The 27569-nt window shown below is 60.5% G+C and overlaps 2 protein-coding genes across 3 annotated transcripts; one reads left to right on the top strand and one right to left on the bottom strand.

Annotated features, from left to right (window-relative positions):
- Nucleotides 1-5806: 5806 nt before the first annotated feature.
- LOC139807135 (digestive cysteine proteinase 1-like) lies at nt 5807-13970 on the bottom strand. Its single transcript, XM_071767705.1, has 11 exons — nt 13849-13970; nt 12904-12963; nt 12616-12708; nt 12339-12511; nt 10902-11145; nt 9946-10141; nt 9665-9858; nt 8466-8557; nt 8227-8388; nt 6854-7043; nt 5807-6273 (listed from the first exon to the last, which is right to left on the bottom strand). The coding sequence occupies exons 1-11, from the start codon at nt 13898-13900 to the stop codon at nt 6086-6088; spliced, it is 1644 nt and encodes a 547-aa protein (XP_071623806.1). The 5' UTR covers nt 13901-13970; the 3' UTR covers nt 5807-6085.
- Nucleotides 13971-15844: 1874 nt separating this feature from the next.
- FGR (FGR proto-oncogene, Src family tyrosine kinase) lies at nt 15845-27081 on the top strand. Of its 2 annotated transcripts, XM_071767706.1 has the most exons (14): nt 15845-15952; nt 16152-16188; nt 20061-20121; nt 20326-20578; nt 20684-20786; nt 21025-21123; nt 21291-21394; nt 21484-21633; nt 22254-22418; nt 23424-23603; nt 24604-24680; nt 24762-24915; nt 25684-25815; nt 26150-27079. In XM_071767706.1, the coding sequence occupies exons 4-14, from the start codon at nt 20338-20340 to the stop codon at nt 26356-26358; spliced, it is 1614 nt and encodes a 537-aa protein (XP_071623807.1). In that variant the 5' UTR covers nt 15845-15952; nt 16152-16188; nt 20061-20121; nt 20326-20337; the 3' UTR covers nt 26359-27079. The 2 variants fall into 2 exon arrangements, with proteins under 2 accessions (XP_071623807.1, XP_071623808.1); XM_071767707.1 differs by lacking the exons at nt 15845-15952; nt 22254-22418 and adding an exon at nt 22834-22989 and having other exon boundaries at nt 15997-16188; nt 26150-27081.
- The last annotated feature ends 488 nt before the right edge of the window (nt 27082-27569 follow it).

Here is a 27569-nt window from a genome sequence, read left to right on the forward strand (position 1 = left end):
AAGAGGCTGAGCTGGGCCGGGTCAGGGCACGGGAAGGAACCGGGCCGGGTCGGGTCGGGTCACAGCAGGACTGAAGGAAGGGGAGGGAGGGTCAGGGTGAGGCAGGAGGGAGAGTTCGGGGTGGGAGGAACCTTAAAGCTGCTCCAGGTCCAACCCCCGGGTGGTTCCGAGGGTCTGGGGGAAGGGAAGGAACAGAAAATGGGGAGGAAAAAGGAATTCCAGGGAATTTCCTGGGGCTGTCCCGGGGAAAAGGTTGAGAGCAGGAGAATTGGAGGAAGAGGAAGGGAAGGCAGGACCCAAAGGAAAAACTTCCCGGGATTTCATTTCCTGCCCGGGTTTTGGTTTGCAGGGGGGGGGTTGGGTTGGGGCAGGGTCTGAAAGCCCAGTTCGGGGGTTCTGCCCCAGCCTGGCTGCCGGGAAGCTTTGGTTTTCCCTCTGATTCCCGGTGGGAGGTTGGACTTCCAGGGGCTGCAGCAAGAGGAGGCGTGAACTGCACCCACGAAATCATTTGGGGTTCGATCAAGCCACTCTCAGAGCTTTTTTTTTTTTTTTACCCAAAAGAGGTGCTGGGAGCTCAATCTCTGCTCCCTGCCCGAGCCCACAGGGGAACGGGAGCAGTTTGGAGTTAAAAGGCCACTGGAAATCCCAAATCCCTCCAACAAAAGCCCCGACCACTCACACGCTGCCCATTCGCCCATTTGCCCTGGGGCACCAACGTTCCTCTCATTTTCCACCCCACTCCCTCTCGGGCTCTCAGGGGATCCCTTGAAATCTTCAGGAAAGTTCCTTCCCCACCTTTTTTTTTTTTTTTTTTTTTTTTTTTTTTTTTTTTTTTTTGTTCCTCCCCTCTTTTTCCTCTCCCCTCATTTTATTTTTCTCTCCCCTCTTTCCCTCTTTTTTTTTTCTCCCCTCTTTTTATTTTTCTCCCCTCTTTTTTTACTTTTCTCCCCCCTTTTTTCTCCCCCCTTTTTTCTCCCCCCTTTTTTCTCCCCCCTTTTTTCTCCCCCCTTTTCTCTCCCCCCTTTTTTCTCCCCCCTTTTTTCTCCCCCCTTTTTTCTCCCCCCTTTTTTCTCCCCCCTTTTTTTTCTCCCCTTTTTTTTCTCCCCTTTTTTTTCTCCCCTCTTTTTTTTTCCTCTCCCCCTTTTTTTTCTCCCCTTTTTTTTTCCCTCTTTCCCCCCTCCCTTTTTATTTCCCCCCCTTTTTATTTTCTTCCCCCTTTTTTTTTCTCCCCCCCCTTTTTATTTTTCCCTCCCCTCTTTTTTTTTCTCCCCTCTTTTTTTTTTTTTTTTTTTTTTTTTTTTGCCACTCCAGATGACAAAACATTCCCAGTCCCAGCTTCTCCAAGTGGTGAAGCTGAAACCCGAGCTGCTCTCTGGATTTCTCTGCCTTTCCCAAGCAGGACCGGGGGAGTGTCTTGGGGTTTTTTTTTTTTTCTGCTTTTTTTTTTTTTTTTTTTTTTTAAGCGTGGGTGTGCATAAAACCCGAAATTCTGCTGTGCTTGGCTACCTCGGGGACTGCTCGGGCAGATCCACCCGCGTGTGGAGGAGAAACACTTCATGAAATTTGGTTTGCTGCCTGTTAGGTGGGGATTGGGAAATACCGGGAGGTAAAAAACAAGAGGCAGAGCTCGAAATAAAAACCTTTTGGATGCTCCGAGGTTTTGGGAGTGGGGTGGGGGGGAGGTTGTGAGGTCTGGAGGGGTTTGGGAGCTCACCTGGAAAACGTCCCCAGGCTTTCGGGGGGAGGAAAAATAAAATAAAATAAACCAACTCTCCAGAAGTCCCGGGGGAGGGGTTTGTGAATCTCTCTTGAGCTGAAGGAGGGGAAAAAAAAAAAAAAAAAAAAGAAAAAAAAAGAAAAAAAAAGGGATTTTGTTTGGGAACATGAACACCGAACCTGGCAGAAACTGTTGGGCTGGGGAAGGAGCTGGTGGTGAAGGGAGGGGAAGAAAAAAACGTTTAAAAAGCCCCCACCTGGGTGATTTTTCCAGCATAAAACCAAAGCAGTTTTCCTTCTGGCTTTGCAGAGCTCGGGAGAGCAGGCGGGGCGGGTCCAGCGATTTGTAACCCCCCCTCCCCCCCAAAAAAACCCCCAAAAAACCTCAGTGATGGTATCAGAAAGCAAACTCCGAGATGGAATCCCCTGAGGCAGCCAAAAACCTCGGGGTTGGGTGTCCCGGGTCCTTTTCCTCCCGGACCCACCCGGTTCTGTGCTGCCCCAGCTCCAAAGCCCCCTCCCCAAGGCGGTTCTGGAGCTCCTGCCCAGCCCTCCCTGGGTCTCGTTTGGGAGCCAAGAAGTTGCCAAATGGCTTTTGATTCAGCTGCTGCTCCCTGCCCCGGGCTGGGGCTGCCTCTAAATCACTCACAGATAATATTTCCATATTTTGGCTCTCTCCCTGTCCCTCTTTTTCCGAATAATTCCCTTGTTTTGTGCGAGCTGGGAGAGGCTTTGGGGTTTGCTTGGCTTGTGGTTGGGGTTTTTTTTAATTTTTTTTTTTTTAATTTTTTTTTTTTTTTTTTTCGCCGAGAATTCATCCCCAGCTGAAAGGCAGCCAAGGTTTTTTTGGGGGCTGGAGCCCATTTTCTGGCCACCTGGCATCGCTGCAGAGAGGGCTGGGAGCACAGCTGCCTCCGGAGGGAAGCAGCAGGATCCAGGACAGCCCAGGGCAAGCTGAAAAAAAAACAAAAAAAAAAAACCCAAACCAAAACAAACCCCAAAACCCAAACCCCCAACAAACCAAATCCACCAAACCCATCTGAAATCCCAGCCGCCTTCCCTCAGAGGATGATTTAGCTTGGCAAACCCAGCCCACCCTGAATTTCTGGCTCTGTGGATCCCGCAGCTCTTGATGCTCTCAAAGAGCCTTTGGCTGGGAGCGAAACAGCTTTGGGGAGGGGTTTGCTCCATCCCGGCTCCCTCCCCCTCCCTGGTCCTGGCTGGGAACCCAGCAGGGAGCTTGGGATGATCCCAAGGTTCCCGTTCCCAGCCCAGGGGAGGAGGTGGGCGCAGGCAGGAGGAGGGAGCAGCATTCCCAGGGGTGTTGCTGAGGGTGCTCGTGGGACCTCCAGCACCCCGATGGAGGGGACGATGGCTTTGGCTGTGATCCAGGAGGGATCTTGGCTTTAAGTCTTGGCTTTCAGGCCAGGAGCAGCTCCCCCTGCACCACAGGTGGGGAAGTTGCCAAGGTGGAAGTCTGGGAGGTGCTCACCTGGGAGGTGAGGATTTTGGCAGCCGGTTGTGGGCATCTTCATGGATGAATTCCCAAGAGAGCATCAGGCAGGGTGGCCAAGTCCTGGGGAAGCTCAGGAAAGCCCAGAACAGGCTCCCAGCTCCAGCACAAAAGCCTCCATCACCTTGGACAACCTCTCAAGACATCATCTTGCACCTCAGCACCAACCTCCTGCTTGGCAGAGGCTGAGAAGGGGCAGCTGAAGGAGGAGGGGCTGATCCCAACGGGATGAGGTTCAACATTCCAAGTGCCGGGTCCTGCACTTTGGCCACAAGAACCCCATGGGGAGCTCCAGGCTGGGCACAGAGTGGCAGAAAGGGAGCTGGGAGTCTGGATTGCCAGGAAGCTGAAGAGGAGCCAGCAGTGTGCCCAGGTAGCCAAGAAGGCCAAGGGCATCCTGGGCTGGCTCAGGAACAGCGTGGCCAGCAGGTCCAGGGAAGGGATTCTGCCCCTGTGCTCAGCCCTGGGGAGGCCACAGCTTGAGTCCTGTGTCCAGTTCTGGGCCCCTCAGCTCAGGAAGGAGCTTGAGGTGCTGGAGCAGGTCCAGAGAAGAGCAAGGAGGCTGTGAAGGGATCCAGCACAAGTCCTGTGAGGAAGGGCTGAGGGAGCTGGGGGTGTTGAGGCTGGAGAAGAGGAGGCTCAGGGGAGACCTCATCACTCTCTCCAACTCCCTGAAAGGAGGTTGGAGCCAGGGGGGGGTTGGGCTCTTTTCCCAGGCAACTCTCAGCAAGACAAGAGGGCACAAGAGGTCTCAAGTTGTGCCAGGGGAGGTTTAGGTTGGACATGAGAAAGAATTTCTTTACGGAGAGGGTGCTCAGCCATTGGAATGGGCTGCCCAGGGAAGGGGTGGATTCTCCATCCCTGGAGATATTTCAAAAGAGCCTGGATGTGGCACTCAGTGCCATGGGCTGGGAACCACGGGGGGAGTGGAGCAAGGCTTGGACTTGATGAGCTCTGGGGTCCCTTCCAACCCAGCCCATTCTAGGATTCTATGAGGGGACCCTGGAGGTGGCAGAGGACCACAAAAACCACAAAAACCACCAAACAGGAGGCAGAGCAGAGGAATGAAACGTGCCCAGTAAGGGCTTCCAGCAGGAACCTGACCCCTGGAGACGTCTGGAGCCACCCCAGCCTGCAGATCAAGATCCTGATGGGATTTTCAGGGGGAAAATAGGGGGCAGGTGCCAGATCCTCTTGGATTTCACCCTCCAGGCGGTGCTCAGTCCCCATTAAGCACCAACCTCAGCTTCTATTTCACCATCAAAGCATCAAGTTTGGGGAGTTTAGCAGGCGGGCTGGAGAGGCAGGGCATGCAGGCAATGGGCTCCTTCCAAAGGAAACCTCAAGTGCTTACCTTGAAGCCAGCTTTGCTTCTAATAAAAAGCAGGGTTCAGGGTGGTTGCTCTTTGCTTCACTCAGCAAAAAAAAAAAAAAAACAATCCAAAAAAACCTGGAGCAGCTCCGTGGTTTGGGTGTTGAGGGAAGTCTGGAGGTTGCAGCCAGATGCCAAGGTTGGCTCTGGAAGCAGCAACCCTCTCTTCAGGTGTGTCCTTTTTTATTTTTCTCCTTTTCCAGCTGTAATAAACAGGGGGGCTGTGTGGGTTTTTTTAAGTTCCCAACCATCCCAAACTCCCCACACCCCCAGCTCCTCTCCCTCCTCGTGCCACAAATGCAAAATTTCAGCTCAATTCCTCCTGGGCTAAATTCCTTCCAGCAAATTCCGACCTTGTCCAAAGGGAGCCTGAAAGTCACAGTTCCCTGAAAGTCAAAGCCTATTTTCTTATTGACTGCAGGCAAGAGAATCAAAGACCCAGAGCCCTGGACTCCCCTGGAATAAATCACATTATTCCCTCAGCAAGTGATGCTTTCTCCTGGCTGTGAATTGGAGCCTCCCTGCTGAGGGGGATGAAGGCAGCTCCAGGAGTCAGGGCTGCAAATTGGGAAAAGAAAGAGGTGAACAAGGGAAAGAAAACAGGAAAAGAATCACAACCTGCCAGCCCTGACTGGGAGCTAATCCCACCTCCTGGAAGGACACCCCGGGCTGGTGGTGAGGAAGGGGGAGCCACGGAGGATGCTGCTCCTCAGCTACCCAAAAAAAAAAAAGCATTTTGGGGGAAGATGCAGCCCGGAGAAGGGAGGACTGACCCTTCTTTCCCTTTTGTAGGGTTCCCTCCCCACCTGCAAATTGGGCTCAGGACAATCAGGCAGTGCCTCCCAGCTCTGCTGCCCGTGGGGCTCTGTCCCCAGGCTGGATGTGAGCAGAGCACCAGGAAGGAGCCTTCACCCCCCCCCTGACACCCAGCCCCAGCTTCTCCAGTCCCTCAGCCAGGCTCCCCCAGGGCTGTGCAGTTTTGGGGTAAAACTCCCCAAGAAAAACCCACCTGGAAGCTTTGCTTTCAACCCCGAAACGAGGGGGGGAAACTGAGTCACACCAAGCACTGACCCAGGGAGGAACCTGGAGAGAAGCTGAGCAGGGGACACAGATGTCCCCTGGGCTGAGCACTGGGTGAAACTCATCACACAGAGGGCTGCAGAGCACAGTGACAGCAAGGACAGGAAGCAGAAGACACCCCAGGATCTCAGGCAGGATCTTCTACAGCTTTTATTGCCCCAACAACTCATTCCCTCTCCAGAGGGCAAGGAGCATCCTCTGAACTTCCCAGCTGAGCTGCCTACGGCCACCTCCTGGAGTCTCTCGTCCTCTCTGCCAGCCCAAACTCCCTCTGGAGCTGCCCAAGGGCCCATGGAGGGGACAGAACCCACTTGGGGACCGTGTCCCATCAGGCTGGATCCAGGGAGAGGTCCAAGAGTGTCCCCGAGGGCTCTGCCTGCCAAGCTAGCAGAGAGGTGGCCCCATCAGGCCAGGATGGGGTAGGTGGCTTCTGTGGCCACCCCACAGTTGTTGTCCTTCATGGCCATGAGGATGTAGCCATCGTTGCCCCAGTAGGTGGACCAGGAGTTCTTGATGAGCCAGTAGGTCTCTCCCTGCAGGACTCCGTAGCCCACGGCCAGCACTGCGTGGTCCAACATCCCTGACACGTTTCCTGCAGGGGACAAGATGGGGACAACTCACCTGGACATCACCCCTGTCCTGGCACCATCCCTGTGCTGAGATCCTCCCTGTCCTGTAATCATCCCTGTCCTGAGACCATCCCTGTCCTGAGACCATCCCTTTCCTGACACCATCCCTGTCCTGACCCCATCCCTGTCCCGACACCATCCCTGTCTGGTGATCATCCCTGTCCTGACCCCATCCCTCTGCTGACACCATCCCTGTCCTGTAATCATCCCATCCCTGTCCTGTAATCATCCATGTCCTGAGATCATCTCTGTCCTGACCCCATCCCTGTCCTGACCCCATCCCTGTCTGGTGATCATCCCTGTCCTGACCCCATCCCTGTCCCGACACCATCCCTCTGCTGACACCATCCCTGTCCTGTAATCATCCCTTTCCTGACACCATCCCTTTCCTGACCCCATCCCTGCTCCCAAGACTCCCAGCAGCTCTGGGTGGGGGCTGCAGGGTCAGTCCCCTCTCCCATCCCTGCCCAAGGTGCTCAGCAGGAATTAGGGGATCCCAGGACCCCCCAGCTCCTCCCGTGGCCCGGGTGCCACCCGACTCACCACACTTGGGCTCATAGTAGACACCGTTGGAGTAGAAGGAGAAGGTTCTGTGAGAGGCATCGATGCTGACAGCCACGGGGCCGTGCTTGTAGATGGCAGCTTTGACTGCTGTGATGTTGCCCGAGGTGACATTGACGTAGCCCGTGATCTTGGCCAGCATCTCAGACTGGTTGTAGTGGCACAAGCCATTCTGGGGCACCCAGGGAGTGGGGACACCACATCACTTGGTGCCCCCGGGTCCCCTCATAGGATCATAGAATGGGCTGGGTTGGAAGGGAGCTCAGAGCTCATCAAGTCCAACCCTTGCTCCACTCCCCCCGTGGTTCCCAGCCCATGGCACTGAGTGCCACATCCAGGCTCTTTGGAAATATCTCCAGGGATGGAGAATCCACCCCTTCCCTGGGCAGCCCATTCCAATGGCTGAGCACCCTCTCCAGAAAGAAATTCTTTCTAATGTCCAACCTAAACCTCCCCTGGCACAACTTGAGACCTCTTGTGCCCTCTTGTCTTGCTGAGAGTTGCCTGGGAAAAGAGCCCAACCCCCCCCTGGCTCCAACCTCCTTTCAGGGAGTTGGAGAGAGTGATGAGGTCTCCCCTGAGCCTCCTCTTCTCCAGCCTCAACACCCCCAGCTCCCTCAGCCCTTCCTCACAGGACTTGTGCTGGATCCCTTCCCAGCCTCCTTGCTCTTCTCTGGACCTGCTCCAGCACCTCAATCTCCTTCCTGAGCTGAGGGGCCCAGAACTGGACACAGGACTCAAGCTGTGGCCTCCCCAGGGCTGAGCACAGGGGCAGAATCCCTTCCCTGGACCTGCTGGCCATGCTGTTCCTGAGCCAGCCCAGGATGCCATTGGCCTTATTGGCTACCTGGGCACACTGCTGGCTCATCTGATGCAGGACTCAGGCTGTGGCAGGGTCCCTGTCCTGCCTTGCCCACCGTCATGGTGGTGGGGACATTGTCCCAGTGGCTGCAGGGACACGGAGTTGTCCCCAGGCAGGGTGGGGAGCTGGGTCTGCACCCCCAGCCCTGAGAGGCTCTTTCCTGAGTCTTGCAGCCCCGTCCCTGTCCCCACTCAGCCCTGCTCCATCCCTGCACCCCAGGGTATGGAGGGACCCATGGGTGGAGGAGCCTCATCCCTGTTTTGCAAGAAGAGAAACTGAGGCACGTGGTGATGAAACCACCCGGCTGAGCCCTGGGGCTGCACTTTGGGCTGGGCTTTGGACGTTGGTGGCTTGGGCTGGAGGTGACCTCCCCATCTCCAGAGCTTGTTACACCATCCATCCCCCCCATCCCCCCATCAGGGCCCATCCCAAGACTCGGGGGACTCAGGGGCAGCACAGAGTTGGTCACCCAGGGGGTGTCGATGTCCCTCACCTGCCCCTTGTAGGTGCCATAGGACTCGGTGCTGGAGATGCCCCCGTGCTTCTTGATCCACTCGTAGGCTCTCCACTCCTCACCCCCATCACAGGCGTAGTTCCCAAAACCCCAGGAGCAGTCGATGAGGACTTGTTGGGACAGGGGGGTCAGCACGCCGGTCTGTGGGGGGGGACAGCTGGGGACAGGCACCCTCCAGAGAGCCTGACCGTGGCCTTGGGGCATGGCCCCACTCTCACCTTGAGGAAAAGGGCACCCTCCATTGCCCCCGTGGTGGCAAAGCTCCAGCAGGACCCACAGACTGCTTGGTCCTTGACGGGGGTCACGGCACCTGGGGACAGTGGGATGGGGGGTGAGAGGCTGGGGTGGCACCCGGGGATGAGGTGGGTGGGAGGGAAACTGAGGCAGGAGTTGAGGGCTTGCAGAGGCAGCTGGTGGGGGGCTGGGTGCAACCCGTGGGAGCCAAAGGTGTTGGGGGGGTCACTCAGAGCTGGTGGGGACACAAAGGGAAGGCAGAGGTGGCACCACCTCACATCTGGGGCAGCAGAACAAGGGCCAAGGGCTGAGCCCTTTTTCCTCCAGCTTCTGGTGGTGGAGCAGAGTGGGGACCACATGGGGACCTGGGGGTCCCAAGGGACAGCACAGCCACAGGGGCTCCCCAGTCACTGACCAGAATGGGGACAATGAGGACCTGGGGGTCCCAAGGGATGGAATCACCACGTGGGCTCCCCACTGGCTGGGCAGAGTGGGAACTCTGAAGACCTGGGGGTCCCAGGGGACATTGCAGCTCCATGGGTTGGGGACAACAAGGACCTGGGGGTCTCAAGGGACATTACAGCTCCATGGGTTGGGGACAAGGACCTGGGGGTCCCAAGGGACACTGCAGCTCTGTGGGTTGGGGACAAGGACCTGAGGGTCTCAAGGGACATTACAGCTCCATGGGTTGGGGACATCAAGGACCTGGGGGTCCCAAGGGACACTGCAGCTCCATGGGTTGGGGACAAGGACCTGAGGGTCTCAAGGGACATTACAGCTCCATGGGTTGGGGACAACAAGGACCTGGGGGTCCCAAGGGACACTGCAGCTCCATGGGTTGGGGACATCAAGGACCTGGGGGTCCCAAGGGACACTGCAGCTCCATGGGTTGGGGACAAGGACCTGAGGGTCTCAAGGGACATTACAGCTCCATGGGTTGGGGACATCAAGGACCTGGGGGTCCCAAGGGATGGCATCACCACATGTGCCCCCCAGTTACTGAGCAGAGTGGGGACAACAAGGACCTGGGGATCCCAAGGGACACCCCCAGCCCCAGGCTCCCCAGCGTGGTGATGGGAAGTGGGGACAGCTCAGGTGAACTCGGGGCTGTCCCAGAGGGGGTTCTCACACCCTCGGACACCCCCGGGCAGCAAGACCCCCATCCCCCCATCCCCCCACCTACCATACATGCGCCAGTCCAGGCTCTCGGGCAGGATGAGGCCGGTGTAGAGGTGGGTGGGGAAGGGCTGCCCGTGGTTGGGGGTCCCACTGGGTCGGTGTCCCCGCAGAGCAGAGAGCTCCTGGGCTGTGCGGTCAGCGAGGTGGTTGAGGGCCAGGGTGTAGGAGAGGGCAGCTCGGTTCTTGGAGTGCACAAACCTGCGGGCACCAACCAACCATCCAACCATCCCGGTGTGCTCCCCACGGATGGGGGGCTGGGAATCCCCCCCCTCATTCTGCCTGTACCTCATGTTGTGGACAAAGATGCTCTGCCTGTGCTCCAGCTCCCGCACAGAGCTGTAATTCCGCCCCAAGCGCCGGCGGTACTGGTGGAAAACCCGGTGGGCCCGAGGTTGGTGCTGTCCCACCAGGTCCTCCATGGGGTTTGCCAGCACCCGGTGCTCTGCCACGCTCCCTGGTAGCACCCCACACTTCTTTGTCTCTGGGGAGTAAGGTCACCAGTGAGATGGCACCAGTGAGATAACAACACAGAGATGGCACCACTTAGATGACATCAGTGAGATGCCACCAGAGAGATGACAACACAGAGGTGGCACCAGTGAGATGCCACCTCTGAGATGACATCACTGAGATGCCATCACTGAGATGCCACCAGTGAGATGACAACACAGAGGTGGCACCAGTGAGATGGCACCTCTGAGATGACAACACTGGGATGCCACCACTGAGATGTCACCAGTGAGATGACACCCAAGAGATGACAACACTGGGATGCCACCACTGAGATGTCACCGGTGAGATGACAACACAGAGGTGGCACCAAGGAGGTGAGACCAGTGAGGTTGGGAAGTCTGGGCTTGTTCAGCCTCGAGAAGGCTCAGGGGACCCCTGTGCCCAGGGCCCAGTGCTTAAAGGTGGCTGCAAAGATGGGGACTCCGTGTGTCCATGGAGAAGCCAAGGGGCAATGGGCACCTCCTGGGGAGATTCCCATGGGACACCAGAGGAAAACTGGATTCCAAGAGATTGGAATGGTCCCTAGGGAAGGGGTGGATTCTCCCATACTGGGAAGTTGGAATTCTCAGCTCCTGGGGTGCTGGGACATCTCCCACCAACAGCACCGTGAGAAGGGGTGGATCAGGTGATCCAGGAGGTCCCTTCCAAGCAGATATTCTGGATTTCCACGACTCTATCAGCTGCCACCACCCCGAGCCTCATGGGCAGCATCTGGGGACCCAGCTCACCGTTGATGGGGGGGTCGAAGACAGAGGAGGGGAAGCTGTTGTCAAAGTCAGTGTAGGAGATCTCATATTTGTCGTAATGGGAGCCCAGCAGGGTGTTGTAGCCCCGCATCTCATAGTGGACTGGGGCCACACCACAGCTGGAGTTGGTCACCCACATGGTGTAAACGTTCTTCTTCTGTGCCCAGTGGGTGACGTTCTGCCAGACAGCACAGTACCGACCCTGGAAGTATTCCTCCCGCAGGAACTGGGGGGACATGAAGCAGGGAGGGGGTGGAAGCATCAGGGTGGGCATCAGATTCGGGTGGAGCCCCCAAACCCTGCCCCCCCTGTAGTGAAATGAGGCAACCAGGTGCCACTAATTGCCAGGTAATGGGCATGAGCTTGTGTTGAGCCCACCTGGGCCTGATTAGGGAGGGCCCCAGCTGCACATGAGCAGGACTGGGGGGCCAATAAAAGGGCAGTAGGGGCCCGCCCTAATCAGGTCCAGGTGGGCTTAACACAAGCTCATGCCCACTACCTGGCAATTAGTGGCACCTGGTTGCCTCATTTCACTACACTCCCCCTCGCTCCTTCCCACCCTACACCTGCTCAGGAGCCCAGAGCTCCTGGTGAACCTGGTGAAAGTTCAGCGCCTTGCACCAGGATCTCAGACTGGACCCTGTGTGGCCATAGGGTGGAAAGCCATGGGGTTTGGGGGCAAACACGGGACAAACCCTCTGCCTGGCTCAGGGGTGCTGGGGGACACGGTGCACCCATAGAGGGGGCTCTGGCTGCACCCCCGCTCCAAAAGTCTCCAGGATTTTCATAGGATCATCAAATCCCAGACTGGGTTGGGTTGGGTGGAACCCCAAAGCTCCCCCAGTGCCACCCCTGCCATGGGCAGGGACACCTCCCCCAGCCCAGGGTGCTCCCAGCCCCATCCAACCTTGGACACTGCCAGGGATGGGGCAGCCACAGCCACCTGGGGCTCAGCACCCTCACAGTGAAGAATTCCTTCCTCACATCTTCTTTTCATCTTTCCAAGATCTCAGCCCAGGGCCACGTGTCTGGGTCAGTGTCCAGCTTGGTGACAACTTGCTGTCCCCACTGCTCACCCCCTGCACACCTCCTCCTGCTGCTCCCAGCCCTGCTGGAGCCTGGTGCTGGCAGGAGCTGAGCACCGTGCAGGGACTTGCCCAAACCATCCCAAAACACCATCGCTCGTGTGGGCTGTGACACGTCCCAACACGGCTGCTGGGGTTGGGAAAGGAGCCGACGGTCCGGCCCCGATCCAGTTGGAGAAGTGACCCTCCCTGTGCCCCAGGGAGCAGGGACATGTCCTGTCCTGTCCCAGCACCCTCAGGATGGAGAGGAGCATCCCCAGCTGCCCAGTGCCACCGTCCTCAGCATGAGGATGCTCCGAGGAGTCGGTTGGATCCAGGGTTTGGTGTTCCTCACCTTGAAGCCATCCATGCTGGGGAAGACGCTCTGTGCCCTGACCACATCCTCCTTGGAGCCAGGCAGCTGGAAACATTTCCTGGTGTTCACCTCCTTCTCGGTGGTCTCTGGTGTGATCTTGTACAGCATCCCATAGGGCTTCACCCCCGCCAGCTGGTAGGTGATCACCTGCCCTGCGCCGGACAGGAAGGGGAAACTGAGGCACGGGTGATGGGGTGGGCTGGGCATGGCCTGGAGCAGATGGCTGTCCCCCTCTCCTCCCCCCCTCCAGTTTTACCATCGTAGTACTGGATCCGGCTCTTGTTTCCTGTCTGGTTGTACCAGGCTTCAAAGGGCTCCTCGATCTCAGCATAGGGCAGGTTAATGACACCTACAGGACCCCAGGGTGGGCCAGGAGTCAGCTCCAAAGCCTCAGCACCCCAACATCCCTCCCCGAGCCCCCCCAGACCCGCAGCTGCTGTCCCCATGGGTCAGAGAGAGAGGCATCTCTCTGTCCCAGTTTGGTACTGGGAGGAGCTGGTGCTGAGCACCCTCTGTGCCCCACCAAGCACAGGGGTCCCGTTACCTCGGACGTGGTAGATGGAGCCAAACTGGGGGTGTGGGCGGGAGAACCCCTGGTCCTGTCCTGGAAGGCAGAGAAGGGTGGGGGTGAGCAGGGGCTGTTCCTGGCCATGCAAGGGGTGGGTGCTGCCCCTCCTGGGGGTGTGGGGCTTGGCTGAAAGCAGCTCCACGAACCCCCCCCCGTGGCACAGACACAGGACACGGACACCCTCCCAGGGCCAGCTCCTGGCTCGGCACTGTGCCACCACCCTGAGGTCCCCAGGGAACCCTGGGGTGGCTGATGGAGTGATGTCCCCACGGGAGGCAGTGTCACCTGCAGGGCTGGTGGCCACAGCTCTGGGTGATGTTTCCAAGGAGAGGTGCAGCCAAGCTGTCCCCTGACAAGCAGGACAGGCTGGAGGGGCACCAAGGAGCCCCCACTGCCTGCACCCCAACCCCGTCTCAGGGGTGCCCCCTGGGGCTGGGCACCCAGAGATGGTTCCCAGGTGGGAGAAGCAGGGATGGATCCAACGAGCTCACAACCCTGCTTGGCTTTACACCCACCCGGAGTGGGGGTCCGGGGGGTGTTGTCCCCTCTTTCCCCTCCTGCTGCTTCCAGGGACAACCCACCCACCTTCCCTGCTGGCTCCTCGCAGGCAGCAGAGGCGGGGAAAGGTTTGGGTGAGGGTTAAAGCCCCCCCGGCTGGCAGCACCCCATTTTCACACACTCCTCACCAAGCCCTGAAGACACCACCTCCTCCCTCCCCACCCCAACCCTCAGCTCTCCTCAGCCCTGAGAGAACCACGAATTTGGGAACCCACCAAGCAAGATCCCACTTCCCCAGCCGCATTCCGGGAAACGCAGCGCAATGGAAGGGAGGTCAGAGCCCAGCTCCTGTCCCCAGTTTGTCCCCAGTGGGAACAGTGCCACAGAGAGGGGGACGGGGGAGGTGGGAGGGGACAGACTCACCCCGGATGGCGATGCAGAGCGCAGAGGCCAGAAGCCAGCAGAGAGCACCCATCCTCCTCACCACCCCGGCTGGCCCAGCACCCGTTTGCTGACACCTTTTTAAGCCCAAGCCGGAGGGAGTGAAACCCGGCAGAGCCAATGCAGAAATCGGGGCCCTCCCCGCAGGAGGAGGTGCCGGGCACCCCGGGGTGCCGGAGGGGAGAGCGTGTCCCGGCAGGGTCCCCACGGAGGGAGATGGAGTAATGGGTGCTGCGAGGTGCAGGATGAGTCCCAGAGGGCAGCGTGGGGAATGGTTGGAGCTATGACCCCCTCCCTCCCCAATTTGGGGTTGGGGTTGGGGGTTGTGTGTATTAAGGCTCCGGGGAGCTGGGGACAGACCCAGGGCCACCAGCCCGCCTCCCTGGGAAGGGGACAGGGGGACAGAGCTGGGGACGGGGTGGCAGAGCTGGGGACGGGGTGACAGAGCCGGGGATGGGGTGACAGAGCTGGGGAAGGGTGACAGAGCTGGGGAGGGGTGGCAGAGCCGGGGAAGGGGTGACAGAGCTGGGGACGGGGTGACAGAGCTGGGGACAGGCTGCTCCGGGCTGGGACAGGACCGCAGCCTCTTGTGCACCCCCAGCCTGCCTTGGGAACACAGCTCCGAGCCGGAAACTGCGGCGGAGGGTGACATAAAAATATCAGCAGCCCCTCGCTGTCACCTCCCCCTGCGGCTGGAGGGTGGTTGGGGGTCAGGATCGGGCCCAGGCGGAGCTGGGGGTTGGGTTATTTCCAGCCAGGGAGGTTTTGCCTTAGCAGGGTGTCTGCCTCACACTGAGGGTTTGCATGGGGGATTCCCCCAGCCAGGAACACCCCCCCAGCCCCCCAAAGACTCCCTCGATTCAGGGGTTGGGGGGACAAAAGATTGAGGTGCACTCTGCGGGGTGGGTGCCCCAGCACCCTGGGAGAGAGTGCAGGAGGCTGAGACAGGGTGCTGGGGGCTCAGGTAGGGTGCTGGGGGACTCATACAGGGTGTTGAGGGGTTAAGAGGGTGCTGGGTGCTCAGGCAAGGTGCTGGAAGCCCAGGCAGAGTGCTGGTGGGCTCACCCCTCTCCCAGAGCTCACCAGTATGTGAGTTGGTGTGACCAGTGCCAAATTTTGGGACTGTCCCACCACCAACATTGTCTGGACAAGGAGAATCCAAGGGCTTGGGGGTACCTGGTGGGTTATGGGTGGCCACAGCAACATCTTGAGCTGGCCAGGACCCCCACCCCATCCCGGAGAGACAAGTGGAGCCCCCCCAACACGTGGTGCCAAGCTGCCTCTGCCACCCACTCTGCAAAATGGGCTCCTCCTCGCCACCACACCCCCCCCCAAGCTCTGCCCTGCCTCAGGCTCCCCCCATGCCTTGAGACCCCTGCCAGGAGGGGGGTGAGAGGGGTGGGGGCTGCTGCATGTGCTCTGCCATCAGAGGGTCACCTTAATCTGCTCACAGGGTCACCCCTGTTTGCCACGTGCTGTCCCCACGATGTCCCCTGACCAGGGAGGCTTGTTTGGGGGGGGTGGTGTCATAGAATCACAGACTGGTTTGGGTGGGAAAGGACCTTGAAGACCACCCAGTGCCCTCCCTGCCATGGGCAGGGACCCCTCCCACCAGCCCAGGGTGCTCCAAGCTCCATCCAACCTTGGACACTGCCAGGGATGGGGCAGCCACAGCTTCTGGGGGCAACCTGGGGCTCAGCACCTTCATGGGCAGGGGGTGATGGGTGGGGGGAAGGGTCCCAGTCACCACCAGGGGAATGGGAGGGACAGGGTGCTCCCGGGAACGAGCTGGATGCCACCCGGCCGAGCATCCCCACGCACAGCCTGGCAGCCAGAAAATCACAGAAGGGTTGGAAAAGCCCTTTAAGATCACCTCGTCCAACCATCACCCCAAGCACTGCCCAGCCCACCACTAAACCACGTCCCTCAGCACCACATCTCCCAATCCTGCCCGGCAGAGCCGTGGCAGCGTCCCCCAATGCCAAGGAGGGACCCGGGGTCCCTCGGTGCCATCTTCTCCCTTTCCATGGACTGGTGGTGGTGGTGGGCTTGGGTGACCCAGTGGCCGGGCTGGCTGGGCTGACTGGTACAATGAAACATTGCTGGGAGCGCGGGGAGGAAGGGGGGGCGAGGGGAGGGGAAGCTCTTGCTTGGGCTGCGAGAGCTGCCGAAGAGACAGGGGAACCACGGGCGCGGGCGGTCCCGCTCTCCTCCTGTCACCCCCCCACCCCCACCTCCCCTCGACCCCCTTTGGTTGGTGACACCCCGACCTCCTGTCCCCCCAGGACCAGCGAGAGGTCCATGCGAGCCCGAGGGCTGAAGGTAGGAGGGGTGCAGGGGGGGCTGTCGGGGGTTGCTGGGGGACTCGGCCCCTTGCGATGGGAGAGGGGGGGGATGTGTCTCTCAGTCCCCTTGACGGGTGCTGGAGGGGCGCTGAGAGCTGCCCCCCCCCTCCCCAAAGTGTGGGGTGGTGCTGGGTGGGACGGCCCCGTGCTCCCGGGGGGAGGGGTAGCGGGGGGGCTGCCAGCGGACCCTGCCCTCCCCGCTCCCCCCCGGGCAACGTCGGACTCTGCAATGAGCCTGGGGAGGGGGGCAGAGGGCAGGAGACCCCCGGCCTCCTCACCCTGGGGGGACAGTTGGGGGGGGGGGCAGGACAGCGGTGGCGTGGGGAGGGCTGGGGGCTTCAGCTCGCCCACCCTCACCCTTCCACCCCCCCGCCCCGAGCATGAATCGTTGGCGACTCCGCGATGGGGACGTGCGGTGACAAATGGTGCTTCACCCAAATTGGGGAGGGGGCAGCTCACGGCACCTCGGGGGACACCGTGATGGGACACGCACCCACACCCACACCCACACCCACGCACCTGCTCCCCCCTCCCCGCCCGTGGGGGTGCGAACCCAGCAGGGGGTCCGGGGGGGGGGGAGATGCTGGGGGTAAAGCTGCGGGGGGGCTCAGGTCCCGCCCGATGTTCGCTGCCCCCCCACCGCCCCCCAGCTGCCCGCAGCTCTGCCTTGTCCCCACTCCTTGGTGTGTCCCAAGGAGGGACAGGAACTCGCCGCTTCCTGCTCTGCACAATTCCCTCCCCGCCCCGCTCCCCCCGGGACATTGTATTTAGTGCACTGGCCATGCCCCCCCCCGCCCCTCCAGCCCCTCGGATCCGGGAATTGCTCTTCTTCCAGCGGAAATCCTGCTTGCCCAGCCAGCGGGGGGGTTGGGAGACCGGGGGGGGTGTGTTGTGGGGGGGATGGGGGTCCCCCTCTGCCCTTGGGATCTCCTCTTGGCGTGGGGGGGCAAAGGGACACCCCCTGCCCTGGGCTTGGTTGCTGGTGTGTGGGCTTATTTAGGGTTAGATTTTTATTTTATTTTTTTTGAGGGGTGTGAATCCTTCCTCGGCAGCTCCCGGGGTATTTGGGGTGGGGGTGGCAGCATGAGGTCACCTCCTGGAGGTGGCACTGGGGTGGTACCAACCAAGCGTTGGCCATGCCAGGCTGGTTTTGGGGGGCAGCAGCCCCCTGTGTGCCCCAACCAGGGTGGGACCCCCCACCAGGGAACTCACAGCTTGTGTCTGTCACCCCATCTGCATGTCCCCGGTGGGACACTGCATCCTCTCCTGTCACTTTTGCCGGGGTCCCGGTGTCACTTGGTGGTCTGGAGCTGTTTGCTCATGGTGTGGGTCTCCCCGGTGTGGCAGGACTGTCCCTGTCCTTCCTCACACCCCCTGCCCTCTGGGAACCCACTCCCACCAGAACCAAGCTGGGTCAGGGGCTGCCACGCTCTGCTGGGAGCTGCGGGTTCTCAGTAGGCACTGGGTGGACTGGGAGGACTGGGAGGAAAGGCACTGGGTCACGGGGCTGGACCTGGGGCTGGGGACAGGGAGGAAGGAGCATGGACACTGTCTGCCACCACGCTGGGCCAAGGAGCAGTAGGACATGTCCTCTTGTCCCCTCCCCAGGTCTGTGGGGTTCCTGGGCACAGGCTGGGGGTCGTGTGGCTAACAAGGCACTTTCTCTTCAGTTGCTTTGTGCCTCAGTTTCCCTCCCTGGGAACAGGGAAGTGGAGAGCCTGGGGGTGGCAGAGGGATGGGGGTGGGCTGCGGGCTGGGCCATGCAGAGCTCTTGGTTCCTCTTCTCCTGAGGAGGTGGTAGAAGGGTGGCCAGAGCCACCGGGGTGCAGGGCCACACGTGAGGGACAAGGGGGTGCAGGGCAAGAGGGGTGGGACACAGCATGGGAGGGGGGCACTGGGTGCTGAAGGGGCTGCAGCCCCTCTGACCCTGCCCTTCCCCTCAGGTGTCACTGTCCCCAAGGTCTGGGATCCTGCCAGCTTTCAGGGTCCTCTGGGTGGCCTCAGCACCATCCTCTTCCTCCCCGTCCTCCCCGCCCAGCTCTGCTCCTGCTGCTTCCTCTGCCCTTTGCCAAGGTGCCAATGGGTTCCCCCAGTCCCCTTCTGCCAACCCGGGGAGCTGTCACACTCCTGGCTGTCAGGGACCCCCCCTCAGCCTGCCAAATGCCACCCCGGCTTGTCACCACGACGCTGGGGGGTGACATTTCCAGCAGCCCCCATCTTCCTCCATGCAGCCCCCCCCAGAGCCTGACCCCTCCGGAGGGGACTGGAGGGAGGGGACGGGGCAGTCCCCAGGGGGTACTTTGGCGGGGGGGTGGGGTGTGTGTGACACGCAGGGTGACACCGGTGTGCACGGGGGACATCAAGCTCCATCTCGGGGCTGGGGCTGAGCTGCCCCGTGTCCCATCGGGGAGCAGATGGACGTTCAGCTGGGGGACGTGGCTGCTGCATCGTGCCCGGCGGGGTGGGAGCAGCGGTGGGGGTGATGAGCTGGCCAGGTCTCAGCACGGGGGGGGAGCTGGCAGCTCGGCCGGGAGCGGTGCCGGTGGAGCCGGTGTGGGAAGGGCTCGGTTGCCATCTGCTCCCAGCAGCTCCCAGCAGCTCCGTTTCGGGAAAGGAGGGGCCAGGAGCCAGAGAGCAGGCGTGGGGACAAGGGGCTGGCTGCGTCCCCTCCCCAAGGACGATGCCCAGAGATGGGTTTTGTGACAACCTAGGCGGCTGGGAGGTGGCAGGGAGCAGCTCAGGGGGGTCGTGGGTGCCCAGAGGAGGAGCAGGATGGGTGCAAGCACTCCAAATCCCACAGTGCTGTGATATTCCGGGCTTGTGCTGCTCCTGTCCTGCCAACCCAAATTCAGGGAAGTTTCTGAGCACGATGCTGGTGGCGGGGTGGGTGATTCCCACCTGGAGTGAAGGGGGTTTGTGAGAGCTATTTGTCAGCTAAACCAGCCACTCGTTGCCAGCAAAAGTGTCACTGCCTGGGGGGATTTGGCAACGCTGCCCCGACTGCAACGGCCGGGCCCTTGCCTCACTGCTGGTGTTGAAAGAGAAGGTGGAAGGAGGAGAGCTGGGCTCTTTCCGGCCCCCATCGAGAGAGGAAAGCGAATCAAAGCCCCTGACAGAGGGAGGAAACATCTCCTCTGCCCCAAAACCTCCGTGTCCCCCTGCTCGCTGGAGCACAGGGGACAGGAGATGGCCACCAGGCTCCATGCCCCCTTCCTTCCTTCCTCTCTCGGGCTGGAGACAGGGTGAGCTCTGGCATATTGCTGTGCAAATCCAGTCCAAACTGGGCAGACTGGTGAGGGTGGGTGACAGGGTTGGGGACAGAAACGTCTCCTTGCAGCCGAGATCCAATTTCCCTCCCCTCCTCTTCCTCCTCCACACCTTCACAGCCCCGGCCGGAAAAATACAGCCAGGAACGCAGGGAGGAGAGGAGGGGAGGGGCCCTTACCCACCCCCGGACCCGCTACACCGGGTCCTTTGCCGAACCCCGGGGACAGGGATGTTTGGAAGGCTCCTTCCCACCCAGTCTGGCTCCCTCCAGCCTTGGGGGGTTCATCTTCCTTTGGAGGAAAGTGGGGGGTTGGCTGGGGACACGGGGGAAAACAAAAATAAAATTAAAAAATGCTCAAGGATGTGGTTGCAGCTCGTGCAGGGGTCTTGCAGCCCAAGCAGGGGTGTTTCATCCCGTGCAGGGGTGTTGCAGCCTGTGTAGGGGTCTTTCATCCCTTGGAGAGGTGTTGCAGCCTGTGCAGGGGTGTTCCATCCCTTGGAGGGGTGTTGCAGCCTCTGCAGGGGTGTTACAGCCCATGCAGTCTCTCTCCCTCCCCCTGATGCCCTCCCCGGTGTCCGCAGGTGCCTCTTCTCTTCCCCGAGGTGACATGGAGCAGCTGAAGTGACCCGAGGACCCATCTCAGTGAGTGGGGTCACCGTGGACAGGAGCACAACCCCCACCCCCCCGGTGCTGGAGGGGACTGGGGGTGCTCCAGACAGCACACCCCTCCTCACCCCCCAATCCCTGCCGGTGGCAGTGTCCATGGGGACCCCGATGTCTCCATGTCACAGCTTGCTGTTCCCGGGGGGGGTGACCCACGGCTCTCACTGTCCCTCTGTCCCCCAGGCTGTGCCCAGGATGGGCTGCGTGCCCTGCAAAGAGAAAGGGTCAGGCAAAGGGCAGGCGGGGGGTGAGGGAGGGGCTTCCCCGCCCCCCGCCTCCCAGTACGACCCCGACCCCACGCAGCCGGGCTCCGCCTTCACCCGCATCCCCGACTTCAACAACTTCCATGGCACGGGGGTGCCCAGCGCTCCCGCCTTCGGGGGGCTGGGGGGCTTCACCCCCAACACGCTGCGGAAGAGGAGTGGGGGCATCACAGGTCAGCGTGGGGAGGGGGAGTGGGTGCTGAGGAGGGGTCCAGCTGCACCCTTGAAGTGCTGAGGAAGGACCCTTGGGCTCACGGTGTCCCCTCGGTGTGTGACAGGTGGGGGGGTGACACTCTTCATTGCCCTGTACGACTACGAGGCCAGGACAGAGGATGACCTGACCTTCCAGAAAGGGGAGAAATTCCATATCATCAACAACACGTGAGCCCCCTCCTCCCCCCGGGACCCCCTGCCACCCCCAGTGCCCCCCTGCCACCCCAGGAGGTACCTCTGTGCCAGGCTCTGCCTTGGCTGCCTTGCCACGTTGGGTGGGACCCAGCAGGGATGGGTGGGGGGCAAAGCAGGGTCTGGGGGTGCTGTGTGCAGGGTGGGGAGGTGCAGGGTGGCCTCGTTCCCTCTGTCTGTCCCTCCTTCTCACTCGGGGTTCCTCTTTCCCCAGGGAGGGGGACTGGTGGGAAGCCAGGTCACTGAGCTCAGGTGCCACCGGCTACATCCCCAGCAACTACGTGGCCCCCGTGGACTCCATCCAAGCAGAAGAGTGAGGATGGGAGGATTGGGGGGGAGGGAACGACAGGGATGGAGGAGGCCCCCAACCCCAATTCCCTCCAGTCTGGGTGCTTTGGCACCCCCTGTGAGCCCTGGCAATGCAGCGCTGCTGGTGTGGTGTCCCCTGGGCGATGTCCCCTGACCCGCCCCCCCCTGCAGGTGGTATTTTGGGAAGATCGGGCGCAAGGATGCAGAGCGGCAGCTCCTGTGCCACGGGAACTGCCGGGGAACCTTCCTCATCCGGGAGAGCGAAACCACCAAAGGTTCAGGGACAGGGGCGGGGACACCGGGGGAGGGGGTGGCGGTGGCTGCATCCCGTGTCCCCTCCTCCCTTACCCGTGTCCTCACCTAGGTGCCTATTCCCTCTCCATCCGGGACTGGGATGAGGCCAAAGGTGACCACGTGAAGCACTATAAGATTCGGAAACTGGACATCGGGGGGTACTACATCACCACCCGGGCCCAGTTTGACACCATCCAGCAGCTGGTCCAGCACTACATTGGTAGGGTGGGGGGCACGGGGAGGGGGGAGGAATGAAGGGGTGATGGGGAAGGGTGGGGAAAGCCCAGGAGGCTCTTTGGGAGGAGACAGCTGGATGGGTTACCTGGGGATAACCGAAGGGGGGTGAGGGGGCTGGTCTGGTGGTGGTGGTGGTGGATGTTCTGGTGGTGGCACTGGGTGTTCTGGTGGAGGTGTTGGGTGTTCTGGTGGTGGCGTTGGGTGTTCTGGTGGTGGCACTGGGTGTTCTGGTGGTGGTACTGGTGTTCTGGTGGTGGCATTGGGTGTTCTGGTGGTGGTGTTGGGTGTCTGTTGGGTGTTGGGAGGCACTGGGGGTCCCCTCCTTGGTGCTGCGAGCACCCAACCTCTCCAGAGAGGATCTGGGTGGGTATCAACCTCTCCCCAAGCACATCCTGGGGGGGCTCAGGAGTCTGGGGGGGTCCTGGGCTGTCCCTGGGGGAGGTAGAGGTGGTTGTACCCCATCTGCCTGTGTACACGTTGAGGGGTGGCTGGGCCACGCAGGAGCCCGGGGGGTGCTGGGGGTCACAGGAGGGAACAAAAGGCTGGCAGGGGGGGTTGTGCCCCGAGCTGACACGTGTGTCCCCCCTGTCCCCGGTGTCACAGAGCGGGCGGCCGGGCTGTGCTGCCGCCTGGCAGTGCCATGTCCCAAGGGGACACCCAAGCTGGCCGACCTCTCGGTCAAAACCAAAGACGTGTGGGAGATCCCCCGAGAGTCCCTCCAGCTCCTCAAGAAGCTGGGAAATGGGCAGTTTGGGGAAGTCTGGATGGGTAGGACCCGGCAGGCGAGCCGGGGGAGGGGAGTGGTGAAGGAAAAGGGGACAACGAGGACACCCCCAGGCCTGGCACCCCACATCCTCCCCATCCTGCCCCAGGCTCAGGCTGGTGGAGCCCCAGCGGTTTAGGGGCATGGAGGAAATGTCCCATATCCTGCTCTGGGATCACATGTGTCCTGCTCTGGGGTCACCTTGTGATGTCCCAGCGTGGGTGAGCAGCCCCCCCATTTCAAATGAGACCACAAGACCAGGCTGGGGGGAGGTCTCCTTGTCATTCTCTTCCTACACCCCCCCCCCTCCCCGTGCTCCCTCTGCTCGGTGTGCATGCTGCATTCATCCCATCACATCCCCCCCTCCTCCCTGCTCCTCCTTTTCCCCCTGTGTGTCCCCCACCCCCAAACCCCATGCAGAATATAACGACGGGTTGTGCCATCTGCTCACCCACCCCTGCCCCACTCTGAAGCCCCAGACCTTGGGGTTAGCCAAGGATGCCTGGGAGATAGCACGGGAATCCATCAGCCTCAACCAGAAAGTCGGCATGGGATTTTTTGGAGACGTGTGGATGGGTAAGGCTGGCCCAGCCGGCCAGGGTGGGGGGCAACAGGGTGGGCAACAGGGTACTCACTGTGTACTAAAGGTACTATGGTACTCACTAAGGTACTATGGGGTACTCACTAAAGTACTATGGGGTATTCACTAGGGTGGTGGTGATGGCAGCTTGGCACAAGCTTGGCCCCCATGGAATGGGGGTAGGTGGGCAGGAGGTGAGCTCGTGGCCCCATGCCATGGGGTGAGGGGGACTCCTTGTCCTGAGGGGTATGGTGGTGTGGTGCCACACCCTGCCCTGATTTCCTTGCTTTTCCATCCATCACACCCATCCATCCCACCCACCCACCCAAGCACGCACCCACGTGCCCCTCCATCCCCACACCCCTCCATCCCAGCCCTGCTGGGACCAGCTGCCCCCTGGGCTCCTGCTGACCCCGTGTCCCCGGCCCAGGCACATGGAATGGCACCACAAAGGTGGCTGTGAAGACGCTGAAGCCGGGCACCATGTCACCCGAGGCCTTCCTGGAGGAGGCTCAGATCATGAAGCGGCTGCGGCACGACAAGCTGGTGCAGCTCTACGCCGTGGTGTCAGAGGAGCCCATCTACATTGTCACTGAGTTCATGAGCCAGGGTGAGGAGAGACACAGCCCAGGGACCCTCAGTTTACCGTAGAATCAATCCCAGACTGCTTGGGGTGGTAAAGGACCTTAAAGCTCAACCAGTGCCACCCCTGCCTTCACCCCAGCAGCACCTTCCCGTGGGTCAGTGCCTCTGCAGCAGTGGGGTGAGAGTGGAAGGGGTGGGAAATGTGCTGGGGTGGGCAGGGGGAGTGCAAGGACACCAAACGTGTGGCAGAGGTGCAGGAGCAGCCAGAGCTGTCTTGCTGCAGTGGGGTTTTTCTCAGTTTTGCCCCCCCCCCCCTTCCCCACAGAGGTCTCAAAGCCAGTGGTCAGAAAAATGACTTCATGAGATCTCCTGGGTGGGTCTAGAAAACCTCTTCAACTTGGGAGGGGAGGCAGCCTGGGAACAGCCAGAAACTCTCTTGCTCTCTCCAAGATCATAGAATCATTGAGTCCCAGACTGGTTTGGGTGGGAAGGGACCTTAAAGCTCCCCCAGTGCCCCCCCTGCCATGGGCAGGGACCCCTCCCCCAGCCCAGGGTGCTCCAAGCCCCATCCAAGGTGTCCATGAAAGCTTCCAGGGATGAGGCAAACATAATTAATGCTCCTTGACTTAATCAGCAAGGAATCATGGAAGGGTTTGGGCTGGAGGGGTCCTTAAAGCTCCTCCAGTCCCACCTGGACAATCCAGGGACCCCTCCCCCAGCCCAGGGTGCTCCAAGCCCCATCCAACCTTGGGCACTGCCAGGGATGGGGCAGCCACAGCTTCTGGGGGCACCCTGGGGCTCAGCACCCTCACCCCAAAGAATTTCTTCCTCATGTCCAACCTCAGTCTCCCCTCTGCCAGTTTAAAGCCATCACCCCTCATCCTGTCACTCCATGCTCTTTTCCAAAGTCCCGGCCTCTTCCTCAGCCCTCACCCTGACTGCTCAGGGGGGGCCTGGCAGGTGGGGCACCTTTGGGTGGGCACAGTTGACTCCTGGGTGCTTTGACACCCCCCCTCTGCCCACAGGCAGCTTGCTGGATTTCCTAAAGGATGGAGACGGTCGCTACCTGAAGCTGCCCCAGCTGGTGGACATGGCTGCCCAGGTACTGGGGAGGTCGGTACAGGGTGGGGGTGCCCTCTTTGGGGTGCACCCAGAGGGTCCTCACTGCACGTGTCCCCCCCAGATCGCAGCAGGCATGGCCTACATTGAGAGGATGAACTACATCCACCGGGACCTGCGGGCTGCCAACATCCTGGTGGGGGAAAACCTCGTCTGCAAGATCGCTGACTTCGGCCTCGCTCGCCTCATCGAGGACAACGAGTACACAGCCAGGCAGGGTGAGCTGCGTGGGTGCTGCTCCTGGGGGCAACGCTGCCCTGCCCCACCCTGGGCCTGGTCACCCCAATGCTGGGTGTCCTGGGTGATGGATACCCAGGGGAGGGGTATCTGGAGTGATGGGTACTCTGGTAATGGGTGGTTTTTTGGGGGATGGGTGTCCCAGGGGATGGGTGTCCCAGGGGATGGACACCCTGGGTGGTGGGTGACCCAAGGAATGGGTATCTTGGGTGATGGGTACCCTGGTGATGAGTATCTTGGGTGATGGGTGTCCCAGGGGATGGATATCCTGGGTGATGGATATCCTGGGTGATGGATATCCTGGGTGATGGGTGTCCCAGGTGTCAAGTAGCTCAGGGAATGAGTATCCTGGGTGATGGGTACCTTGGGTGATAGGTGTCCCAGGGGATGGGTATCTTGGGTAATGAATAACCTGGGTGATGGGTGCCCTAGGTGATTGGTACCTTGGGTGATGAGTGTCCCAGGGGATGGATAACCTGGATGATGGATATCCTGGAGGATGAATATCCTGGAGGATGAATATCCTGGGTGATGGATATCCTAGGTCATGAGTAACCCAGGGCTGGTATCCTGGGGAATGGATACCCTGGGTGATGGGTGCCCCAGGTGATGGGTACCCCTGTGGATGAGTATTTCGGGTGATGGATACCTCGGCTGATGGATGTCCCAGGAGATGGGTGCCCCAGATGATGGGTGGGTGCCCCAGGTATAGGGTGCCCTGGCCATGGCTCCCCTGCCTGCCCTCCCAGGTGCCAAGTTCCCCATCAAGTGGACAGCCCCGGAGGCCGCTCTCTTTGGGAAGTTCACCATCAAGTCAGATGTCTGGTCCTTTGGCATCCTCCTGACCGAGCTGGTGACCAAAGGCCGGGTGCCCTACCCAGGTATGGGGTGGTGGGCACCCTGGGGGTGGGCTGAGCAGCAGGGTGGGGGCTTAAACTCCCCAGCAAGGCTTGGAATCACCAAATCGTGGAACCATTTGGTTGGAAAAGACCTTGAAGGTCACCAAGTCCAGCACTGTCCCACTAACCCACATCCCTCAGCACCACACCTCCAAAACCCCCAAATGCCCGTGCCTCAGTTTCCCCAGCACTACAGCTGAGCTCTGTATCCCAACCGTGGAGCAATGCTGCTCTATCCCTCCTCCTGCCTCAGTTTCCCCACCGCTTTACCCCACGGAGGTTCTGGGTGCTGAACGGGGGGTTCCTTGTCCTTCAGGGATGAACAATCGGGAGGTGCTGGAGCAGGTGGAGCGGGGGTACCGCATGCAGTGCCCCGGGAGCTGCCCCCCCTCCCTGCACGAGGTGATGGTGCAGTGCTGGAAACGGGAGCCCGAGGAGCGTCCCACCTTCGAGTACCTCCAGTCCTTCCTCGAGGATTATTTCACTGCCACCGAGCCCCAGTACCAGCCAGGGGACAACCAGTGACCCGCCACTGGCACCTCCCCCAGACAGGTTCTGGGCTGGCTTTTGGGGCAAATCTCCTCCCTTTTTGCAAGGGGGGGGGGTGTTGCTCGCTTTCCCTCCCCCCAGAAAAACCCACAACCAAACCACCACCTATCAGGAGGTGCTTGAGGTGCCCCGGGGAGGACAGAGGGCTTTGCACAAGGATTTTGGACTCAGAGGGGGGGCAAAGCTGTGCCCCCCACCTCAGCTCCCTTTACACCCCCTTAGTTGTCCCCTCTCTTGTTGCCTTCATGCCCAGAAATGCTTTGATTGGAGGGGGGGGATGTCCCACCATGCCCCCCCCCCCCCTCAGACACCCCGCACCCCACAGCAGAGGTCTCAAGAGGGGGGCTCTCCCCCCCAGACACCCCTCACCCCACAGCAGAGGTCTCAAGGGGGGGGTCTCCCCATGCCAATTTCCTCTCCTTCAGCTCAGCTCTGCATATCTGGGGGGGGGCTTCAGCCCTCCAAATCCTGGCACTGCCGTGGGGAAGGTCACCTCATCCCCCCCTTTCCCCTTTAATTTAATTTATAAGGTTTAATATCCCTCTTCCCCGGCAGCCATCTCACTCCCAGGGTGTATTTGGGGGGGGGGGGGGTCGCCTTGACATCCCCCCCCCTTTATCTCCTCTCCTTATTGTAGCACCAAATCCTGAAAGCCATAAACCTCTGCTTGCATTGGGGGGGGGGTGTGACAAAGCATCCTGGGAGGGGGGGACAAAGGGTCCTGGAGGGGGGGAAAAGGGTCCTGGAGGGGGGATCAGCCTACGGTAAGGGGGGGCAGCTTTGCCCCAGGGGCTGTTTCCCCCTGCCCCAAGGGGGGGGCAGGAGGGGGGTACGGGGTGGGGTCACCCCCAGGTCACTTGGGGGGGGTCCTGGCTGCAGCTTGACTCGAACCCCTTCAGCAGGCATTAATGGGGTGGGGGGGGGAGACTGTGAATGTGATGGCACTGGGGGTAGGGGGTGTCACCCTGCCCTCTGGCTCCTGGGGTCGGCTGCCCCCCCCAGACTCCCCCTTTTTATTAGGGGGGGCGTCCCAGGCAGGACTGGGGGTTGGGCACTGTCATGCGGGGGGAAGGGCTTAGGGGGGGGGGGGAGACAGAAAGGGAGAAGGGAAGGGGAGGGTTTTGTTGTTTGTTTGGGTTTTTTTTTAAGTCTGTAAATAGAAATAAAATGTTTCTAACAAGTTGGGG

The sequence above is a fragment of the Heliangelus exortis genome, chromosome 24 (genome assembly GCF_036169615.1).
Source record: "Heliangelus exortis chromosome 24, bHelExo1.hap1, whole genome shotgun sequence".
Lineage (NCBI taxonomy): Eukaryota > Metazoa > Chordata > Aves > Apodiformes > Trochilidae > Heliangelus > Heliangelus exortis.